Genomic DNA, 19,647 nt, shown 5'->3' on the forward strand with positions numbered 1-19,647 from the left:
ATCATGCAATATGTTGACATTTTTCTCTCCGGGCATCTTAGAATATCAAATTGTGACAAGAAAGACAACTGCAACATTTTTTTCTAACCTAAACGCGAATATAGCTGCAATTGTTTTTCCATGTAGAGTTCGTTCGATGCGCGAAATCAACACATGCGAAAAGGTAAATGCATTGAAATAGAAAAATAACAACCTGCGCAACTGATTTCTGAAGAGTTCAGAATGCATTTATAAAAATCTACTAATTTTTTAACAACTCATTTTTAGGACAGACCGGATAAACCATTTTCATTATTACTTTCTAACCTATTAATTTTAGTGATTAACCATTTTAAAAAGTCTCAAAATCCCTCTACGCTATCCAATAGTATAACGTGAAATGTACAGATGATGTGAATACATATAGAACCCATATCCAGTCCTTCTAATGCTTAAAGATTTCATTATTATCTATACATACATGTACTATTTAAGCATTTTATTTTACTAAATTTTCCGCATCAAAAATAGATACAAAATTTACTTTTCGGAACTGACGCATTCATTATCTGCATAAAAAATAGTCAGTATGTCAGAATTAAGATTCCGCTGATTGGTCAAAATTAACCTTTCGAAATAAGGAAACGACCATAATCAATGGTTTTTTTCCATTTTTTTTCTGATCCCAAGGGAAAAATGACAAAAGAAGTATTTTGAATCCAGATTTCACCTACACTGTATATCTTATAGTGTTATACATCTTCTCATTTTTTATGCGCAGGTTAAACAAGGAAAATGACGTGACTGGTTAAAAATGCATGAATACTTACAAAAATCGTTATTTGTTAAACATTTAGAGTATTGTTTATAACAACTATTTTGCTTTTATGTTATCTCGTTCCCCATTAAAATTAATTACAATGCCTTTCTACACTCTTACGTTGGTTGTTGTCTTCCACAAAATATCTCATATACTATAACGAAGTAAACGGTATACAGTTGGTATCGTTTATGTTATTTTAAATTCCACTCTACTGGTGGACTGATAGTTCCCGAGGGTATCACCAGCCCAGTGTCCAGTACTTTCAATACTGGCATGAAAAGTTTGTAAAGTAAAATTTGCTGCTTAGTTTTTAGTTTTAATTATAATTAAGGAATTAATCTCCCTTATGCAAACCTCTGATTCCTTGCCCGGCTTTCGCTATACTTTTTTTGTCCTTTGTGGTTCTTCATTTTAATAAGCTTTCGTTTTTAAAAAAGATGGCCACGATCATTACTGATGAGACATTGATTGTCGTTTTGTGCATATGGTGCAGAATATTTGGTACCGTTGCAGGAAGAACTTTGTGAAGAACAAACTGTGCATGGTTTCATCGCAGAAAATAGTACAGGAAGGCACGATCTCGTGAAGAACAAACTGTTCATATTATCATTGCTGTTAAGAACAACCTGTACATAGTTTAATTGCAGAAAACAGAACAGTAAGACACGAACTTGCGAAACCAAACTGTACATAGTTTCATTGCTGTGAAGAACAAGCTGTACATAGTTTAATTGCAAAAATCAGTATAGGAAGACACGAACTTGTAAAACCAAACTGTACATGATTTTATTGCAGAAAACAATACAGGATGGCACGCTCTCGTGAAGAACAAACTTTTTGTAGTTTCATTACTGTGAAGAACAACCTGTACATAGTTTAATTGCAGAAAACAGTACAGTAAGACACGATCCTGTATTTAAAGACCACCTGTCTTAGGAGACCACTTGTTTGGTCTCCCTTCAGTGGTCTCTTAGAACAGGTTTGTCTGTACATGGTTTCATTGTAGAAAACAAAATAGTAAGACACGAACTCGTAAAGATCAAACTAATCATAGTCTCATTGATGTGAAGAGCAAATTGTACATAGTTTAACGGCAGAAACCAGTACAGTAAGACATAATCTCGTGAAGAAAAAAATGTCCATAGTTTCATTGCTGTGAAGAACAAAGTGTACATAGTTTAATTGCAGAAATCAGTATAAGAAGACACGAACTTGGGAAGAACAACCTCTACATAGTTTAATTGCAGAAAACAGTACAGTAAGACACGAACTTGTGAAGAACAAACTGTATATGGTCACAAATGTCATTGCAGAAAACAGTACAGGAATGCACGAGCTCATGAAGATAAAACTGTTTGTAGTCTCATTGCTGTAAAGAACAATCTGTACATAGTTTAATTGTAGAAAACAGTATACAGTAAGACAGGAACTTGTGAAACCAAACTGCTAATAGTTTCATTCCGGAGAAGAACAAACTGAACATCCAATGCAATGTCTGAAATTAATAAACTGTTCGGTTATTATCCTGCAAAACATTGAACTTATCTGACATATTATTGACATTGACATCATCTAGTGTGTCATACACGAGATATAAATTGATAAAAAAAAAAGACCATCGTATAAATTAGGAGATATACTTATATACTAATTCATAACAATATCAGGAAAGATTTTGCGTCCATCTTCATTTTAAGAAATTTCATATTTGTAAAACCGTGTCAGTTAAGAAAACCCTATTTTTATTGGGTCAATTTTTATTGGGTCAAGGAATAATACAAATATTTTGTGACTGAATGTTGTCTAATCAGATACAGAAAGAAAGATAAAGCGAGCAAACACACCGTCCTTCTAAATTATCGGAGCTCCACCTATAATGAACGGTATGTTAAGCAATGTGTTTACTAGTTTTACTAGTTTTATAAGCTGTATGTTCAGAATATCTTTTATGATTTTATTGAATTTGTTCTGATTATTTTATTTTTTTTCTTCCGGTGTAAAAATTTTTCAAAAGATGTCGCTTAGTTTTTTTGTATATGATATCATTCAGTCTATACGCTTTTGAAACTGACCCTGTGTTACCGAACACTTTTCTTTGTAAGAGTTATCTCCCCAAACACTGTTTTTCTTGTTATCAGATCTCCTCTGCAACCGTAAAAGAAAGCAACAAATTTATTTTTTCCAAATTGCTCGTTATATCCTCAGGATGTTACGTTTCATTTTATCGATAAAATATTTTCACAAAATGTGGGTTACGACATGGCGTAACACGTAAATTTTAGTTAAAAGGGTACGTAAACATTTGATGCGACTTTTCACCCTTTTATATCTTATATTAGTTGTATGGTAATATAACTCATTATCATTATAAAGTAAACGCTTAGGGTCTTTTGATTTAAGACCCTTGGTCCAAAAAAATGAAAATTAGGTCAAGGTCAAATTCTAAATTTTGATTTTGGCTTATTTTCACTCTTTTTCATTAACCTTATAAGATTTCAACAAATTATTTTTACTAAATTGTCAGTTGCGACATGACGTAACTTATAAATTTTGATTGGAATGGTGCGAAGAGAATAAATGGGATTTTTGCCCCTGTTATATTTAGAATTATGCGCAAAGTGATATTACTCATGAACCATACATAATACAGACCTAGGGTCTTTTAATTTGGGATCCTTGGTTTATGACCTTGAAATTGAGGTCAAGGTCATAGGTTGATTGGACGTTCTAGATTTTGACCTTTGCTTGAAATTCATATTTATATATCATTTAGCCATAGAAACTGACATTTTCAACTGAATTTTAATATTTTCATATCACAATAGATCCTTATTGGTGGAAAGACCTTCAATTGTTCTTTGAACAATTGGTTTTTAATTTGTTCATGTTTTTTTCTTTTTTTCTTCTTCTTTTAATTCCATTGAATAATTCCACTATATGTGTTGTAGAACTTTGTATATTTATTTGTTTTAATAAATACCAATAATGGTTTCTATCTAAATTTAAGTGGCCATATTTTGAAATCCTTTAATTATCCTTGTGCGCTTCAATTATACAATATGTACAAGAAAAAATTCAAGTTAACACAAGACCATCCAATAGGTAAAACTGTGTGGCATTTTGCACGTTATGTCTTGGAAAAGGGATACTGGTATATCTAATATATCCTAAACCTAGTATTAATATGGACTTTTTAATTGATATGTACTTATTTACTCTTCACTTCGATTTACAATAGTGTTCGATGTTTGGTTGAAACATTGGATATATTTGGATAAAACAAACCCCCTTAACATGATCTGACAGACCCTTCTTGCTCGTCTGTTGTGTGATTTCAGAAGGGAAAGTTTCGTGACCAAACGTCAGGACGGACAGGATGATTGTAGTGGATTAATGAGCTAAAATTATTGAAAACAAGAAAACAAGCAATTCTTTGCTTTGCACATGGTGATGTTTTTCTCAAACTGTTTATAATGTCTTTACACTGAATCCAAAGAGATGTTGGATGTGTACTGATTGATACTTTAGTCTTAGATACATGACTTTTCTTATTAGTTGTTTGTGGCTTTGATATAGCTATCAGTAACTGCGAGTACTCTCAGATCAGAACTTAGTGTATTTTTGTTGATGGGATATACAAGTACCCGGCCACGTCCACTCTGTGATTTTGTTAGATATATTTCTATTTGTATCCATGTATGTGCCTGTCCTAAGTCAGGAGCCTGTAATTCAGTAGTTGTCGTTTGTTGGTGTGTTAAATATTTGTTTTTCGTTCATTTTTTGTTTGTACACTAAAAGTATAGGCCTTTAGTGTTCTCGTTTGAATTCTTTTACATTTGTCATTTTGGGGAATTTCATAGCTGACTATGATTTACGGATTTGCTCATTGTTGAAGGCTGTACGGTGACTTTTAGTTGTTAATTTCTGTGTCGTTTTGGTCTCTTGTGAAGTTTGTCTCATTAGCAATCATACCACATCTTTTTTTTTATATTTTAGTACTTCTCGTCGTTAAAGTTATCTTTGATGCAGCCTTGAAATGATAATAGATCATATTTTATCAACGTTGGTGTAACGGTCTGTTTATTATATAACAATAATTTACGAATAACTTAAACTTGCATTTAATGATACACAAGATGAGTTTCTACCTGGTGTAGGTATGCTATACTTAATGTTCTGTGTGAATAGTTATTCAAAATTTTCCACTTTATTCTCATGTTCAGAGTCGTGCTAGGACTGAAATAGTTTTAAAAGTAATTCTGTTTGTTTTAGCAGTTTTAATTTACCTTTCTAATTTGGACATATTCGCAAACACATTACATTGGGTATGTTCATGAATTATACTTGATTTCTACTTGTAAAACCCCCTTTGGTACCTTAATTAAAATAATGAAATATTTGAATAAATTTATATTATGTTTTCTTACTCTTTTTTGGTGTTTTATTTTGTATGTGTGATTATGTTTTTTACTTGAATATTAAGTGAAGTGTTTCGTCTGATCAAGGATTTGTATAGTTAGACAAAAAAACTATACAAATCCTTGGTCTGATGCATACATTTCTCAGCTTCAGAATTCGCAATGTATTCCATTTACAAATATGAATTATCCCCCTTAGTGTTAAAAATTTACAACTGGTACAATGGGGACTACAATGTAAAGGCAGCATAAAAACAAAACAAACTGGATTTGTACTATTTGTACTGGATTGTTTTATACTGTCCAGTGTCCCATCTTCGCTAGCCAAGGGTTACGATCCACTCCCGCTCTGTGAAGAGAGCGGGAGTGGATCGTAACTCATGCCAGTGTCCATACTAGAGACGACAAAAATCAAAGGACGATAACTGTGTCTCTGGACCAACTGTAAACTTATAAACCGAGAGCACAAAACCAGAAATTGTTCACACAGTGACAATCTTACATATACTATGTTGTGATTCTGTCTTTACATATAGAAACAGAATATCACAGGATATAATAATACTAGAAAATTAGCAGCAAAGTATTTTAATCCATTTGCTAACACTTGAAATATTTTTTTCTAAAAGGTCTCGATAGATACATAGTGTGCCTTTACAAAAAACACAATCCGACATCAACTTCCAAAGATTTCCCCAATCATTTGGATTGTTTTTGTTGTTTCAGGGATGAAAGAGGCTGTGTGTTTAATGTTCTTGACTGGATGTTTAGCAGCATCAAAGCTCCATCAAGTGATAGATAATGGTCACAGCTTCAATGTTACAGTTAATGATATTTTGGTATATATTATTTCAATATTATTTTGCTTTTCGTCGGTGATATATGAAGATTTTTCCACGTTCTGCTTTATATGAAATTGATTCGGGTGCATTGAAATTTTTTAAATGAATCTAGCTAAAGTAAAGCAATGTGCTGTCAGTATTCCACTATAGATGTAGAACTCGATGCTTGAACCCTGTGTCTCGATTATCAACCTGCCAAAATGTGTTAAAAATACTACTGCAAAATTATTAACTGACAAAAATTAAGTTTTAGAATCATACAATGTGACTTTTTAAAATTCTTAATGAAAACATGTACGTTTTAAAATGTTTTTTTTTGCATTTTTCAAATATTTTCCTACAAATCCGACAAGCCTAAACATTGAACGTATGTTTTTCATGTAGATATTTCAACATACCTATGACAACCCTATGCTTTACGTTGGAATGGGAAGAACAAACTTCCTAGAATTCCGTGGGAATTTCCGTATTGAAAGCGACATCGACAGAAGAGTAGGACTGAGAAATTACACATATCAGAACTATAATTGGACAGATGAGATTGACTTTTTGTTTGAAGAACATCAGGTATACAGATATTCTCTTTTAAAAAAAAAAATTGATTGTAATTTACTCGTTTACATTTAATGTGCGTTATATCTGAAAAAAATAATCATATATTTTAAAGCAATCCATGTGAGATTGCACTTCTCTAGCGACATTTTCAATGGGCGACAGGGATTGTCCGGGATGTTTTCATCCATGGTCTGACAAAACTGACTCCTAAATATCAGAGAGGATACACAGTGGAATAACATAACGAACGGTGAATGTGTCGAAGGCTGAGAGTGCCTGGGCAGTTATTCAAGATATTGACTACGTTAGAGTCCTTTATTACAACGATTATGAGATCTAATTTTCCCTACATATATTTTATACAATATGCCAGATCTCAAATAAAAGTTAACAATGGCCATCTACAACAAATGCCGAAATAACGAAAATCCATCAGATCTGATTTTTTTTTCTTTCTTGAAACTGATATATTGTTTCTTTAAATTGTTTTTATTTTTAGTCAATTAAGTTGAATTAACTGCAGATTCATTTAGATATGATGACTCTGAAGACAACTACTAACCTCAAATTAATGTTGAAATGGTATGAGATATCGTATTTGATGTCATGTAATTTCTATGGGACTTTTAATGCAATTTTAAATACATGTTATTTTTGTCTTAAATAGCTGAGATTTCGGATCACAACATACAATGAGAAATCAGTAGGGATTGAAATAATCAATAATGGCATAGAATACGATTACCTCTGGTTTCGAGTGGTCGCTGAAGCCTCAGAACAAGTTTATGGTCTTGGAGAACAATTCAGTCACCTAAATCTGAGGGAATTTTCTTACACACCAGGAAAAGACCCAGAATCATTTTCAGTTAGTAGGTCAAGGGACAGAATTTATCCTATTTGGACAAGAGAACAAGGTAAATATACCTCTAAAAAATGTAACACCTTTCATGCTAAACATTCATAGTCATTGCTACATATAGGGTAAAAGTGATACTACAACAGAATAATGTGACAAGAAGAAATTAATTTAGACATGAACCTTATCTGTTTTGATCATGCTGATGGCAGTGTAGTCTGTGTTTCAAACAGTTCCCCGGTGAAATAACAGCCTATAGACAAGCCAATACATCCTAAAATCTCAAGAAGCAATATTAAATAGACCTTAGGCTTTCTCAATTTTGCCTACAGCAATTTTGTTTCTGCAAGTAGCAAATAAGTATGAAAATCAACATTTACAATTAAGTACTTAGCTCTGAGTTTTGCGAATAGGAACTGAAGTTACCCTTAATTGTCCCTCAGTGCAATAAAGTACCGTACTTAGCTCTGAGTTTTGCGAGAAGTAACAACTTACTCTTCAGTGCAACAAAGTACCGTACTTAGCTCTGAGTTTTGCGAGAAGTAACAACTTACTCTTCAGTGCAACAATGTACCGTACTTAGCTCTGAGTTTTGCGAGAAGTAACAACTTACTCTTCAGTGCAACAATGTACCGTACTTAGCTCTGAGTTTTGCGAGAAGAAACAACTTACTCTTCAGTGCAACAATGTACCGTACTTAGCTCTGAGTTTTGCGAGAAGTAACAACTTACTCTTCAGTGCAACAATGTACCGTACTTAGCTCTGAGTTTTGCGAGAAGTAACAACTTACTCTTCAGTGCAACAAAGTACCGTACTTAGCTCTGAGTTTTGCGAGAAGTAACAACCTACTCTTCAGTGCAACAAAGTACCGTACTTAGCTCTGAGTTTTACAAACAGGAACAAGTAACTCTTCGGTGCAATAAAGTACCGTAATTATAAAGCGCTAAGTTTTGCGGGAAGTAACAACTTACTCTTCAGTGTAATAAAGTACCGTACTTAACTCTTGAGTTTAGCGAGCACGAACAACTTATTATTAGGTGCAATAAAGCTACGTACTCAGCTCTGCGAGAAGTCTTGTTGCTCATTCGTTAGTTTTCCATGGAATGTTCTTGACTGTTTTTATCTCTTTCACCGATGTTTTGATCTTGATTATGGTGTTGTTTCTTCGACGCGTGTTTTTTTTTATTGCACCTTTTCATCTTTTATCACTTTTAACGAATGATTGCATTCCATAGTAGATTCGGTTTATTCTGTATCTTTTTTTATGAATTGATATATGGGTAATACTATTGACAATAATCATCTACTGCATGCTGTATTTGTCATAAATTACTTGCTAGATATCAACAAGACTAGTGTCACTGGTAATCATCTACCTCTAATATCTGATATCCTCTAATAACTTACATTTTATTTTATAAACTCTATGTTGCTCTATTTTTAATACTCCGGCTGGTTCTTGAGAATACTCAATGTAAGTTTCGGAAAGAAAAATTATTTTAAAAGATGTACTTTTATTTCAGGTGTTGGACGGGACAAGCATGACCAAGTGACATTTTTCGCCGATAAAATGAGTGGCGCTGGCGGTGATTATCATACGACATATTTTCCACAAGCAACCTTCATCAGTTCTAGAAAGTACCTATTTCATTACGATGGCTATAACTATGCTGAGTTCGATTTCAGTCACAACAAATACCATGAAGTTTTCATAAAAGGGGACTTTTCAAATATTGCAATCATACCCCGAGATAACATGGTGGACCTCGTGAAAAGTTTTGTTACAGACACGCCGTTGGGAAAGATGGCACCTCTACCTAGCTGGTTACGAGATGGAATTATACTTGGCGTTCAAGGAGGAACAGATGTTGTAAATATATATATTTTTTCAACATTTGTCCAAAATCATTTCTTCAACGTCTAAAAAGAATCAATCCCTAATGGAAGTAGACTGAAACTAGTACTGTTGATGGTCTTATTTTCTTATAACTGTTTCTCTAGCCTTTCAAACCATTTGTAGGAAATTTAAAAATTCAAATTCATGTGGGAAAACAAATAATAACGTTCCCATATATTGACATGATTACAATTTTTTTAAAAAAATGAACAAAATGTTCAGGTGAAGAAATATTGTACATTTAGATCTATTTATATTTGAATAAGCTTGATTGGTGCATTTTGTATAGATGCTAAAAAGGCTAAAGACTGCCCAAGACCAAGGTGTTGCTGTTAATGGATTGTGGATACAGGACTGGGCTGGAATTAAAAACACTACGTTTGGTCAAAGATTGTTTTGGAATTGGAAATGGAACCCCAAAAGATATCCGGGTAATTTTGTTGTATATAAATTCAATGAAGTATTTATACAAAGGAGTAGGTCCGGTAAGGACCGATTTTGGCCTCAAATTTCAGGTTCATCTTACGAAGGATTTTGACCACTTTTTAAACACTTAAGGATGTCTGCTGGTCATGTTTTTGAATTCTTGTCATATTTTCGATTTTCTCAGGTTTTATCCATCCAAATGTATTAAATTTTTTTTTACACGGCACCCCTCTTTTGTCTTCATAAATCTGTTCAATAGATCATTTCAGATTTAGTGATCCGGCGGCATGAAATCCTTGTTATTTTTTCTTGGTTTAAAGGGTAAAAAACAATTCCAATGTTAACAAATAGTAAAGTCTGAAGAAAACCCTTTTCCCGCCATTTTCTAAATGTCTCGTATTTTGAAAACTACACACGAGACCAATGATTTTATTACTTTATTTTGTTTAAATATCAAAGTTGTTTTCATTTTAAGAAACCACATGAAATCCTTGTTATTTTAAATTAGAGCAGCAGACATCCTTAAAAGTGTCTATTTCATTTGAATCAATTAGTTTATGTGAAAGATTTTTACTGATTTTGTCATTTAAAGCGACCCGATTCAAGCTCAAAAAATAAAATCTACCAAACATGCCAAAAAATGTCACTTTACAGATGGTTTTCGTCAAGTGGCCGCATCCGTGTTCATCCTCAATCTTTATAGATGTTATGTACTATCATAAAATACAACTTACATTTTAATATTTAGGATGAACACGAATGCGGCCACTTTCGTTTCACCTGAAAACCGCCTAAAATTTAACAAAAATGCTAGAATTGTGAAGATTTCTGTAAATAAGCCTGACTTAATTGTGCTAGTACCTGATATATGTGCATTGCATAGTCAAAAACAGACCATATTTATGTAGCAGGACCATTCTACTGTACAATGAATATCTAAAAGTTTACATTTTAACAATTTTGTAAAACTGCTTTATTTTGGGGCCAAAAAGTGGTCTTACTGGACCTACTCCTTTCAAAGATCATAAAAAAAGATCTCCACATATAGAGTATTAACACATGATCCGGTACAGCAAAACGGACGATCCTCTTTCGCAGGCGTTTTATTGTCAATCTAGAGATGGCCATGGAATGATCTAATCTATAATGATGTTACTAGATTCAAATTAGTTGGTGATTTTCGTATTCAAGGTGAATAAAAAGATTTTCGAACTCAATGTGATTAAAGTTAACCTTTCAATTAACTATACTTTTCGTAATTTTCCTTAATTCGAAATTAATTCGAAATTAATCCGAAATAATTCATTGCAGGTTTGGACCAGAAAATCAAAGATCTGAAAGCTCAAGGAGTGAAGGTGCTTGCATATATAAACCCTAATTTGAATATCGAAGGTGATTTGTATAAGACTGCATCAAGCCAAGGTTTTGTGGTGAATAACAGAACTGGAAACCCGTATCTTTTAGATTTTGGTGAATTTCTGTGTGGAATAGTTGATTTGACCAACCCAGCTGCATTTAATTGGTATAAAGGTAGGTAGAGTTGAGTATGTTTACAAATGATGGGACGGAAATTGAAAAATTACCAAATATCATATTAATCGTTAAAAAAAGGATACAATTTGAGTATTATAATTTACATTTCCTCATGAGAACACAAAAGGCACCTAAAAGCAGCAGAAACAAAAAAATGTTTCTGTTCTTTTGAGTAAATATTTATAAGAACCTTCAAATATGAAAAGTAAACACTTGCAAAAATGACTGAAAATAGAAGTGATTTTTTTTCATTGTTCGAGTGAATGACTGCGTATTTTTCCATTTTTGGTGGAAATAGTAACATATCAGCAGTGTCTATAGTTCATTGGTTAAAGTCACCATTGATTTTTTTCGATAGGATGTGCATTGATCATTTTTTTTAGTAGTACAAATGTACAAATTTTGTTGCACGCTGTTTATTTGTAATACAATTAGAAAATAAGACACATATGATATAGTTTTGTATAGAACTTATACAAATTAGGCATTTAAAATGTAGATCATTCTTAAAACTTGTTAGACTTTTCGCCTCTGACACATTCTCCATTTCAATTCTCAATTTCATAATGTACGACAATTTTCAAAACGCAGTACATTTTACGTTTAGACAAATTCATTATTAGACAATACCATTAATCCATATTGTGTTATTGTTGTAGGTCAGATTAAAACTAATATGATAGACCTAGGTCTGAGTGGCTGGATGGCAGATTTTGGCGAGTATCTTCCCGTAGATGCTGTAGTATTTGACAAAACTATGTCTATTGAGATGGTACACAATCAGTGGCCAGTATTATGGGCAAGTTGTAATAGGCAAGCAGTAGAGGAATCGGGCAAACTTGGAGAGATAGTATTCTGGATGAGAGCTGGTGCCGCACGTGAGTAATATCACAAATCAGCAAAATGGTTTTATGACCTCAAAAGTCCACCAAATATGTAAATGAACCTGGTATAGAGTTTGAAATGTTTTGGTGGGAGGAACCATTAAGGGAGACATTGGAATTAAACACAACATTTGAAGGTATTTTTCTAAAGTATCAATGTCCACCATATATACTAACATACCACATCTTATTGTTATATATATACTGATAAGTTAAAACAAATATCTTCAAACGATCCTTTTGGATACAGTCATGGAATCATGGATTGAATCAATTCTTCTAAACAAAGTTCTTGGCAGAACCAGGTTGACAGCATTCCATTCACTACATAGCTTCCTGTATTTGACTCTGCCTTTCAATTAATGTGGCGTCATTATGTCTTTGTTCGAGTTAGTGCATGGTCATGCATCTTGTTGGTAGATGCACTCTGCACTGCGTATGTTCTTTATCTATAGTTGTGCATTACACTTGTACGGTATATGGTAGATACATTGACAACAGAGCCCTGTAAAACTGGCTTTTGACCTCTGCCATATTTTGTAATTGTACCAAACCAGGCTAGCTTGACCATGTGATGTTTGTTGTTATCTCTCTTTGTAGGTCTTAAATATAAAACAAATCATGGAGTCTTGTAGCGGTTGTTGATATATAGTTATTTTTTAATAAACCAGTATTTATTCTTTAGGTACTTCAAACTATACCACACTCATGTGGGCTGGAGACCAGAATGTGGACTTCAGTTATGGTGATGGCCTACCATCTACTATTATAGCTGCTACGTCGATGGGTCTGTCAGGTACAGGTCTGACACATTTCGATATCGGTGGCTACACTACTTTTGGATCATTGGGACTTAGAAGAACAGCTGAGTTGTTACTGAGATCTGCAGAAATGGCGGTGTTCACACCCGTCATGAGAACTCACGAGGGTTTGTTTACCAGATATTTTATTTTATTTTTAATTTTGATGTCCGGGTGCGGCCAGTAAAATAAATAGATGTAGTATGAGTTCCAATGACAACTCACCATCCAAGTCACAATATGTGTCAAGTTAAGAACTATAGGTCAAAGTACGGTGGTCAAAGTACCGCCTTCAACACTGTGTGTGACGTTTTTACAATCGTGAGTTATTTTCATAAATGCAAAACGCGAAGATAAAAATAGGAATATACGTGAATACTGGAATATGGTTCCTTTTCGGGTAATCGCCATCAAGCTTCAGACATGCATTATTCCGAAAGCGTCCCGATTATCACGTACTCAATCCGACTTATATATATTTCGCATTGTATTGCAGCGTTTACGTAATGCTGATAATGATTTCCGTTGTAGATCAGGCACCGCTACTCCACGAACAGTGAAAAAGTCTGATTATTTTATTGTCTAATAGCAGACATATACGTTCGTAACTGATCAGGAATTGTCCGGAGATCCAGAGGGTGATCAAGCACTCCCGACAGTTAGGTTCTTCAAACTAAGACGATTTCGAATTACAATTGTGACTATATTTTCGAAAAACTATAAGCAATGTCGTTTGGTAGAAAGAGTTCAACAGCTCACATTTTCTTTATGTGGAAGCACTTACATGTATCTCACATACAAATTTAGTCGTTTTAATAGGACTTGTGTATCTAGCTTTTTGTGATCATTATTTCAACTTCAAATTAAAAGGTAAGCCAAACTGAGATTTTTGGTTTGAGAGAGAGAGTCTACTGTGACTACAGCAACCGCATCAACCGTTTGGTATAGTGATTATCCCTAATACGATTCAAGATAGGGATGATAGACATTGGGTAGAGAGAGTCCACTGGTAGTCGTATCCTAGGAAACGGTATTATAAACACATTGCATCTAACTCATAGTCATAAACGAGTTTTTTCTAGATCTGACTGTCAAAAATATATGAAACTTTTCAGCAGTTTTTACCTATCTCTTTTGTTTTCCTTTAGGCAATCAACCGGACTTCAATGTACAGGCTTACTCCAATCAATACATCCTTCTACAGTTTGCCAGGCTAGTCAAGATTTATAAAATGTTGGGAAATTACACTAATTCTGTCATACAGACATGTGTTAGGGATGGAATTCCAGCACAAAGACCTCTAGTTCTTCACTATCAAAATGATCCAGTGGCCGTAAATGCTAAATATCAGTACATGTACGGTTCCGATTTATTAATAGCACCAGTTATACAGGCTAATGTTACATTACAGAAAGTGTATCTTCCTCAGGGTGAATGGGTATTTTTATGGAATACTTCCACGCAAACTGCAGGAAATAAATACATAACGGTACCGGCTCCTATAGGACAACCACCAGTGTTTTACCAGAAAACATCACCATATTCGGCAACATTCATGGCCATTTCTAAAATACCACTAGTACCGCCACCACCAACAACCATCCAACCATCTACAAAGTCCCCAGGTAGTAGCAACTCTGGTGTTCTGACTGCAACTAATAGTGTTCTACTGTTACTAACACTTTATGCACAGCTTATGTATAACTTTTAATTTTTCTATTTTCATATATTTTCAGCTATTGGGGGAGGGGGCAATGCATATTTCCATTATTTTCAGTTGTTGTTTTGGGATGAATTACAAACTGTAGTTTTGTTTTTGTTCGTCTAAATCATCTCCAGTAAAGTTGACACTTACAATATCTCGATGATCTTTTTGCTTCACTTTTTAAAACTTTTATAAAATATTTGAAAATAAAATATATTTTAGGAAGATGAAGATTCTTTTAAATAGACGTGGGACAAACACGTTCCAGGAGGTTGTATTGATAAAAACATTCAAAATAAGTTGACAAACACGCATTGCTTATAAATGATGAACTTTTAGATTGTACAATTAAAGCAAGTTCTATAATGACCTTTAAAAAATCGACCAAATGTAGGTGTATAAATTGAATATTTTATTATGCTTAAAATTATTGATGAGCATTATGCTATGTACAGGTAAATTTTCAATTTAATACTCATTAATGCATACTTGATTTACTTAATGTTGCAGCTCTATGAGGAATCTCTTGGAGTTCACTTTTTTCGAGGTTGTGATTCATCATTTTTAAAATACGTCAATAAGAAGGGCGATATGATATAGACACAATTTCATTCATTTGTATATTTTAATCAGCAAGCATACAGGTTTAAATGTTACTCTTAAAAATAGTTCTTATTGTTCTGAACAAAATTTGCCTGAAGATGTTTCATCTGAGGATAAGTACCAGTAAATTTGTAAATAAAATTTGTTTTCAGAAATAAAAGATATTTCACCAAACTTTTGAGGGTTTATTCAAGATAGTGGATAAAACCACTAGGAATCACAGAGCACGAAAGTGTTCTGTTGCCCGGTCGTATCTCATAGAATAGTTCCATATTGGTACTTCGGAACGGGCAGCAATTACAGTTCTACAAGTGACTTCCGTGGCACAGAGTAACGGGTCAGTAAAGACTCTTATCCAATTAATCTCTGGAAAATGTAAACTCTATTACCGTATTCATGACCAAATTGGAGAGTTTGAATTGAACTCTGTTAAGCCATTACAGTACTAGTAGCAACACAACTTTGAAAAAATATCACAAATAACAATACAAAAATGAGAAAGTCATGTGACATGGAAGGGTTTTTAGTTTCTTCTCAATTCCAACAATAAATGGAAGGGATTCACTTATACAAAAAATACTGGGTATTTTTTAGAAATAGACCAAATTTGCATCTGTTCTTAAGGAAATCTCGGTACAGCATATGTTCTTAGGGAAATTTGGGAACAGCATATAACTGTATACAATTGAGAATGGAAATGACTCGGGAATGTGTCAAAGAGACAACAACCCAACTATAGAGGAGACAACAGCCGAAGGCCACCAATGGGTCTTCAATGCAGCGAGAAACTCTCGCACTCGGAGGACTCCTTCAGCTATATAAATATATATCTTCCTCAGAAAAGCCATAAATATTTTATGTTGGCTTAAGCAAACTATTCGTGTTTAGTTCTTTTCTTTGCCACTATGGGAGAAGGTTTTACACTGAATAATGATCTTTCAGTTCATGATATCTGTATATATAATATCTGTATTGTAGAAATACTATGTAAGACAAAATATTATTGAAACGTATCTGCTTTATAAAACACTTATTTATAATTAGTTGGTTCAAATTGCTTAGCTTTCCATTTTTCCTTATGTTATTCATAAAACGACAAAATATATATAGTCTGATAATGAGAATATAAACATGCTTAATTTGTTGTATTCACATTTTAATTATGGCTTTTTGATTATGTATATTTATGTACAATGATGCTGAAAAAATATTTTGGTTCTCTGCATGATATCGTATAGAATAGAAGTTCCTTGTCATATTTTGTCCAAAATTTTTATAGCCATGACAGAAGTGAGGAAATGCACTGAAATAACCTAAAAAAATACGGAGTATTTCAGTTTCTCTTCAATATCTTTCGGATTTGAACCCAACACCACATAAACCTGCAGAAGAATTCTTTTATTTTTAAAGGTAAAATCGTTCCTATCAAAAAACAAATACAAGTAAAGGTACATGTTGGAAATGTTATGGACCAAACCTTTTAAGCAGCAGAATTTACATTTATCGACCAAGCAACCTTTCAATATTTGAAACATGGATTCATAACAATTTCCATCTGTGACTTTCATCTTTACCAATTTATTAATACTTTGTCAGTAAAAATCACAGGCGAGGTTCAAGATAAAATAGCATATTTACATCTTAATTTCGTAATTTGGCTTGGGAATGCATCCAGATAACCTGGGTTAAGACAGAGAACAATATGCTAATGCATATATGCCTATAACGGTTAAGCTTAAAAGATTGTCCGGAATCTTACTTTCAGGGGTTGTGGTTCAAAGGGACTAAACAATATACGGCAATTGTTTGAATTTTGAATACCAATAACTTTTCACATACAAATGTATATGCTCTCTAATACTCCTTTCCTCAAAACTTTGGTTATTAGTTTCCACGTTGTATTTCAATATCTTCTGGGAGCCGAAATAAAGGAAATGTTCTAACACAGGTAAGATGGTTTATTCATCCATCCCAAAAAACAATTTCTTTATCAATAAACTCAGAATGGGTCACATCCATGGTATTTCTACAACTTGTCATTTCTGTTGAATATTATTTACCGATCCATTTAATTACTAAAACTGCCTACTAAAGTATTTAGTGTGCTGATTTCATATTTGTTTTAGCAAGATTCATTATAATATTTAACTTCACGTTTTTGTTATACTTACCAGTAATTTTATACTGATAAGGGAGCTTTTTTGAAATTTCCATATTTTTGTATGTAATATGTACATTTACGTAATTAGTTAGAGATTTCAAATTATAAAAATCCATTAAATAATATATATGTTTTACTGATGAATGTCTTTTTTCAACCTTAAAACACATCAGTACAATTTGCTTACTGTTAATATATTTAGACTATAACTTTTTGTAGGATTTTTTGATTTTATGACTGCCATGGAGTATCAAGCAGATAAGAACACATGTGATCCTTTACCATGAACAGTTAGCGTGGATATCATATAAATAGTTGTACATACATAATTTGACGACATAAACATGTTCAAATGGGGTTTAAAAGTAATTTTTGTTAACAAATATACTAATAAAAAAAAAAAAAAAAAATATCAATGAGTCCTGTTAAAATAATTGGAAAGGAGATTTTATTTTACACATTTTACACACAAGGTATTACTGTTTGTTAGTTTCAGTATAGATGTTTCCCTTTCACTGGGGAAAGTGGCAACAAGGAACTTTGTGTCTTTGTTCTTGTCTATAACAAACGTATAATATTTGTAAGGTGCTGCGTATCATTATGATACCAGTAACAAAGGATGATGCCTACAGTATAAAAATTAGTTTGCTTATCCTTCATTACAGACTCCAAGATGATAAATCATTGGTTTTCTATGTATTGAGGGGCCTCCGTGGCCGAGCAGTCTGAGTAGTCATTGAGGGGCCTCCGTGGCCGAGCAGTCTAAGTAGTCATTGAGGGGCATCCGTGGCCGAGCAGTCTAAGTAGTCAAACTACTGTATCACTAGCCAGTCAACACTGAGGTTGTAAGTTAGAAACTTGCATGGGACAGGTGCACTCGACTCCATACTAAACACTAGCCAGTCAACACTGAGGTTGTGAGTTTGAACTCCGCTTGTGCTGGAACACTGGACTCCAATCTAAATTGACTAGGATTGTCAGTTGTCCTTCTGAAAGTCAGTGTTTCTTTGGCACTCCGGCTTTTTCCAACAATTAAAACTGACCTCCACGAAATACATGTACAATATAGCATTGAAAGTGAGATTAAACACCAATTAATCTATGTATTGTTTTCTGGAATGATGCTTGTCTTTTCATCTATTTTCTTTTCATCTGATATTGTCTGTCTTTCAAACTAAACTAAATATTCAGAAACATATTATGCACAACTAGTCATAATAGTACAAACAATATAGTTTCAGTCGGATTATTATGATATTGGTTTGAGCAAGTTCGTTTTTCTTCAAATACTATTGGGACGGAATTTCAGATGGACAGACATTCAAAGCAGCAGCAATTTAATTTCTCCTATTTTTTCATGTCTTCTTGTTCAAGATTTATTTGTTTTTCAATCAGTTATGAAATACAGAGAAAAATATTGTATAAGTATATACCTGTGATAGTTTATCAGATCAAAGGAAAGACATGATAACAATGATAAATAATTGCTGCAAGAATTTTCAATATCTTGACCCTAAACAAAAACTGATATGGTTAATGAATAATGAAGATGAGAATTTATTATCAGAATTATGCATGTTCATTAAGAAATATGAAAAGTTTTAATGGGATTTATTTCCCTCTACTACTTGTAATTTGAACTTTATATTTTCTCCATAGTGAGTTCTAGAGCACCGTCCCTTGATGAATATTGTCCAGTAGCAATGTTAACCCTTGCTATTGTGCATTAGTCATGAGGAGAATCACTATTGGAGTAATCTCATGTATCTGTAGCTAGTTCTGAAGGATCCCCCCTTGATGACCTTTGCATTGTTGTGATGAAGTCCCTCACTACTGTGCACTGGTCATGAGGAGAACTACTGCAGATTGAGATACTATATTCCCAGTTCTATTTTTGCTATTTTTTAGTTTCCGTATTTTAAAATAAACTTAATATCATATCCTTTTAATATTAAATCGGCCTCATTGCACTCAATGTCTCTTACTATAATTATATCCTACATTGCTCATATTATCAATTTATTATTTGTGTATTACTTATTGTGTATTTCACTAATGTTTATATAATCATTGTATTATGATGTTTTTGTATCTTGCCTGACAAGGGCCCATGATTGGAAAAATAAAATAATGTCTAATGTCTAATATACCATGCCAGATCTCTG

General features: G+C 33.3%; 1 protein-coding gene across 2 annotated transcripts; it reads left to right on the plus strand.

The window, feature by feature from the left end:
- The first annotated feature begins 2,475 nt into the window (after positions 1 to 2,475).
- Positions 2,476 to 19,634, plus strand: LOC134715359 (sulfoquinovosidase-like). Of its 2 annotated transcripts, XM_063577506.1 has the most exons (11): positions 2,476 to 2,685; positions 5,947 to 6,059; positions 6,447 to 6,629; positions 7,285 to 7,531; positions 8,997 to 9,343; positions 9,660 to 9,801; positions 11,108 to 11,326; positions 11,989 to 12,207; positions 12,899 to 13,141; positions 14,162 to 14,638; positions 17,702 to 19,634. In XM_063577506.1, exons 1-11 carry the CDS (start codon positions 2,679 to 2,681, stop codon positions 17,767 to 17,769), a joined length of 2,265 nt encoding a protein of 754 aa, XP_063433576.1. In that variant the 5' UTR covers positions 2,476 to 2,678; the 3' UTR covers positions 17,770 to 19,634. The 2 variants fall into 2 exon arrangements, with proteins under 2 accessions (XP_063433576.1, XP_063433567.1); XM_063577497.1 differs by lacking the exon at positions 17,702 to 19,634 and having other exon boundaries at positions 14,162 to 15,495.
- The last annotated feature ends 13 nt before the right edge of the window (positions 19,635 to 19,647 follow it).

This window comes from Mytilus trossulus, chromosome 1, assembly GCF_036588685.1.
Source record: "Mytilus trossulus isolate FHL-02 chromosome 1, PNRI_Mtr1.1.1.hap1, whole genome shotgun sequence".
In the NCBI taxonomy this organism is placed as follows: Eukaryota; Metazoa; Mollusca; class Bivalvia; order Mytilida; family Mytilidae; genus Mytilus; species Mytilus trossulus.

What these genes read in the sequence shown, in the direction of transcription:
- LOC134715359 (XM_063577497.1), top strand. An exon ending in TTACAGTTAATGATATTTTG is followed by an intron (nt 6,060 to 6,446) that starts GTATATATTATT and finishes TTTTTCATGTAG; the next exon opens with ATATTTCAACATACCTATGA. An exon ending in CGTCATGAGAACTCACGAGG is followed by an intron (nt 13,142 to 14,161) that starts GTTTGTTTACCA and finishes GTTTTCCTTTAG; the next exon opens with GCAATCAACCGGACTTCAAT.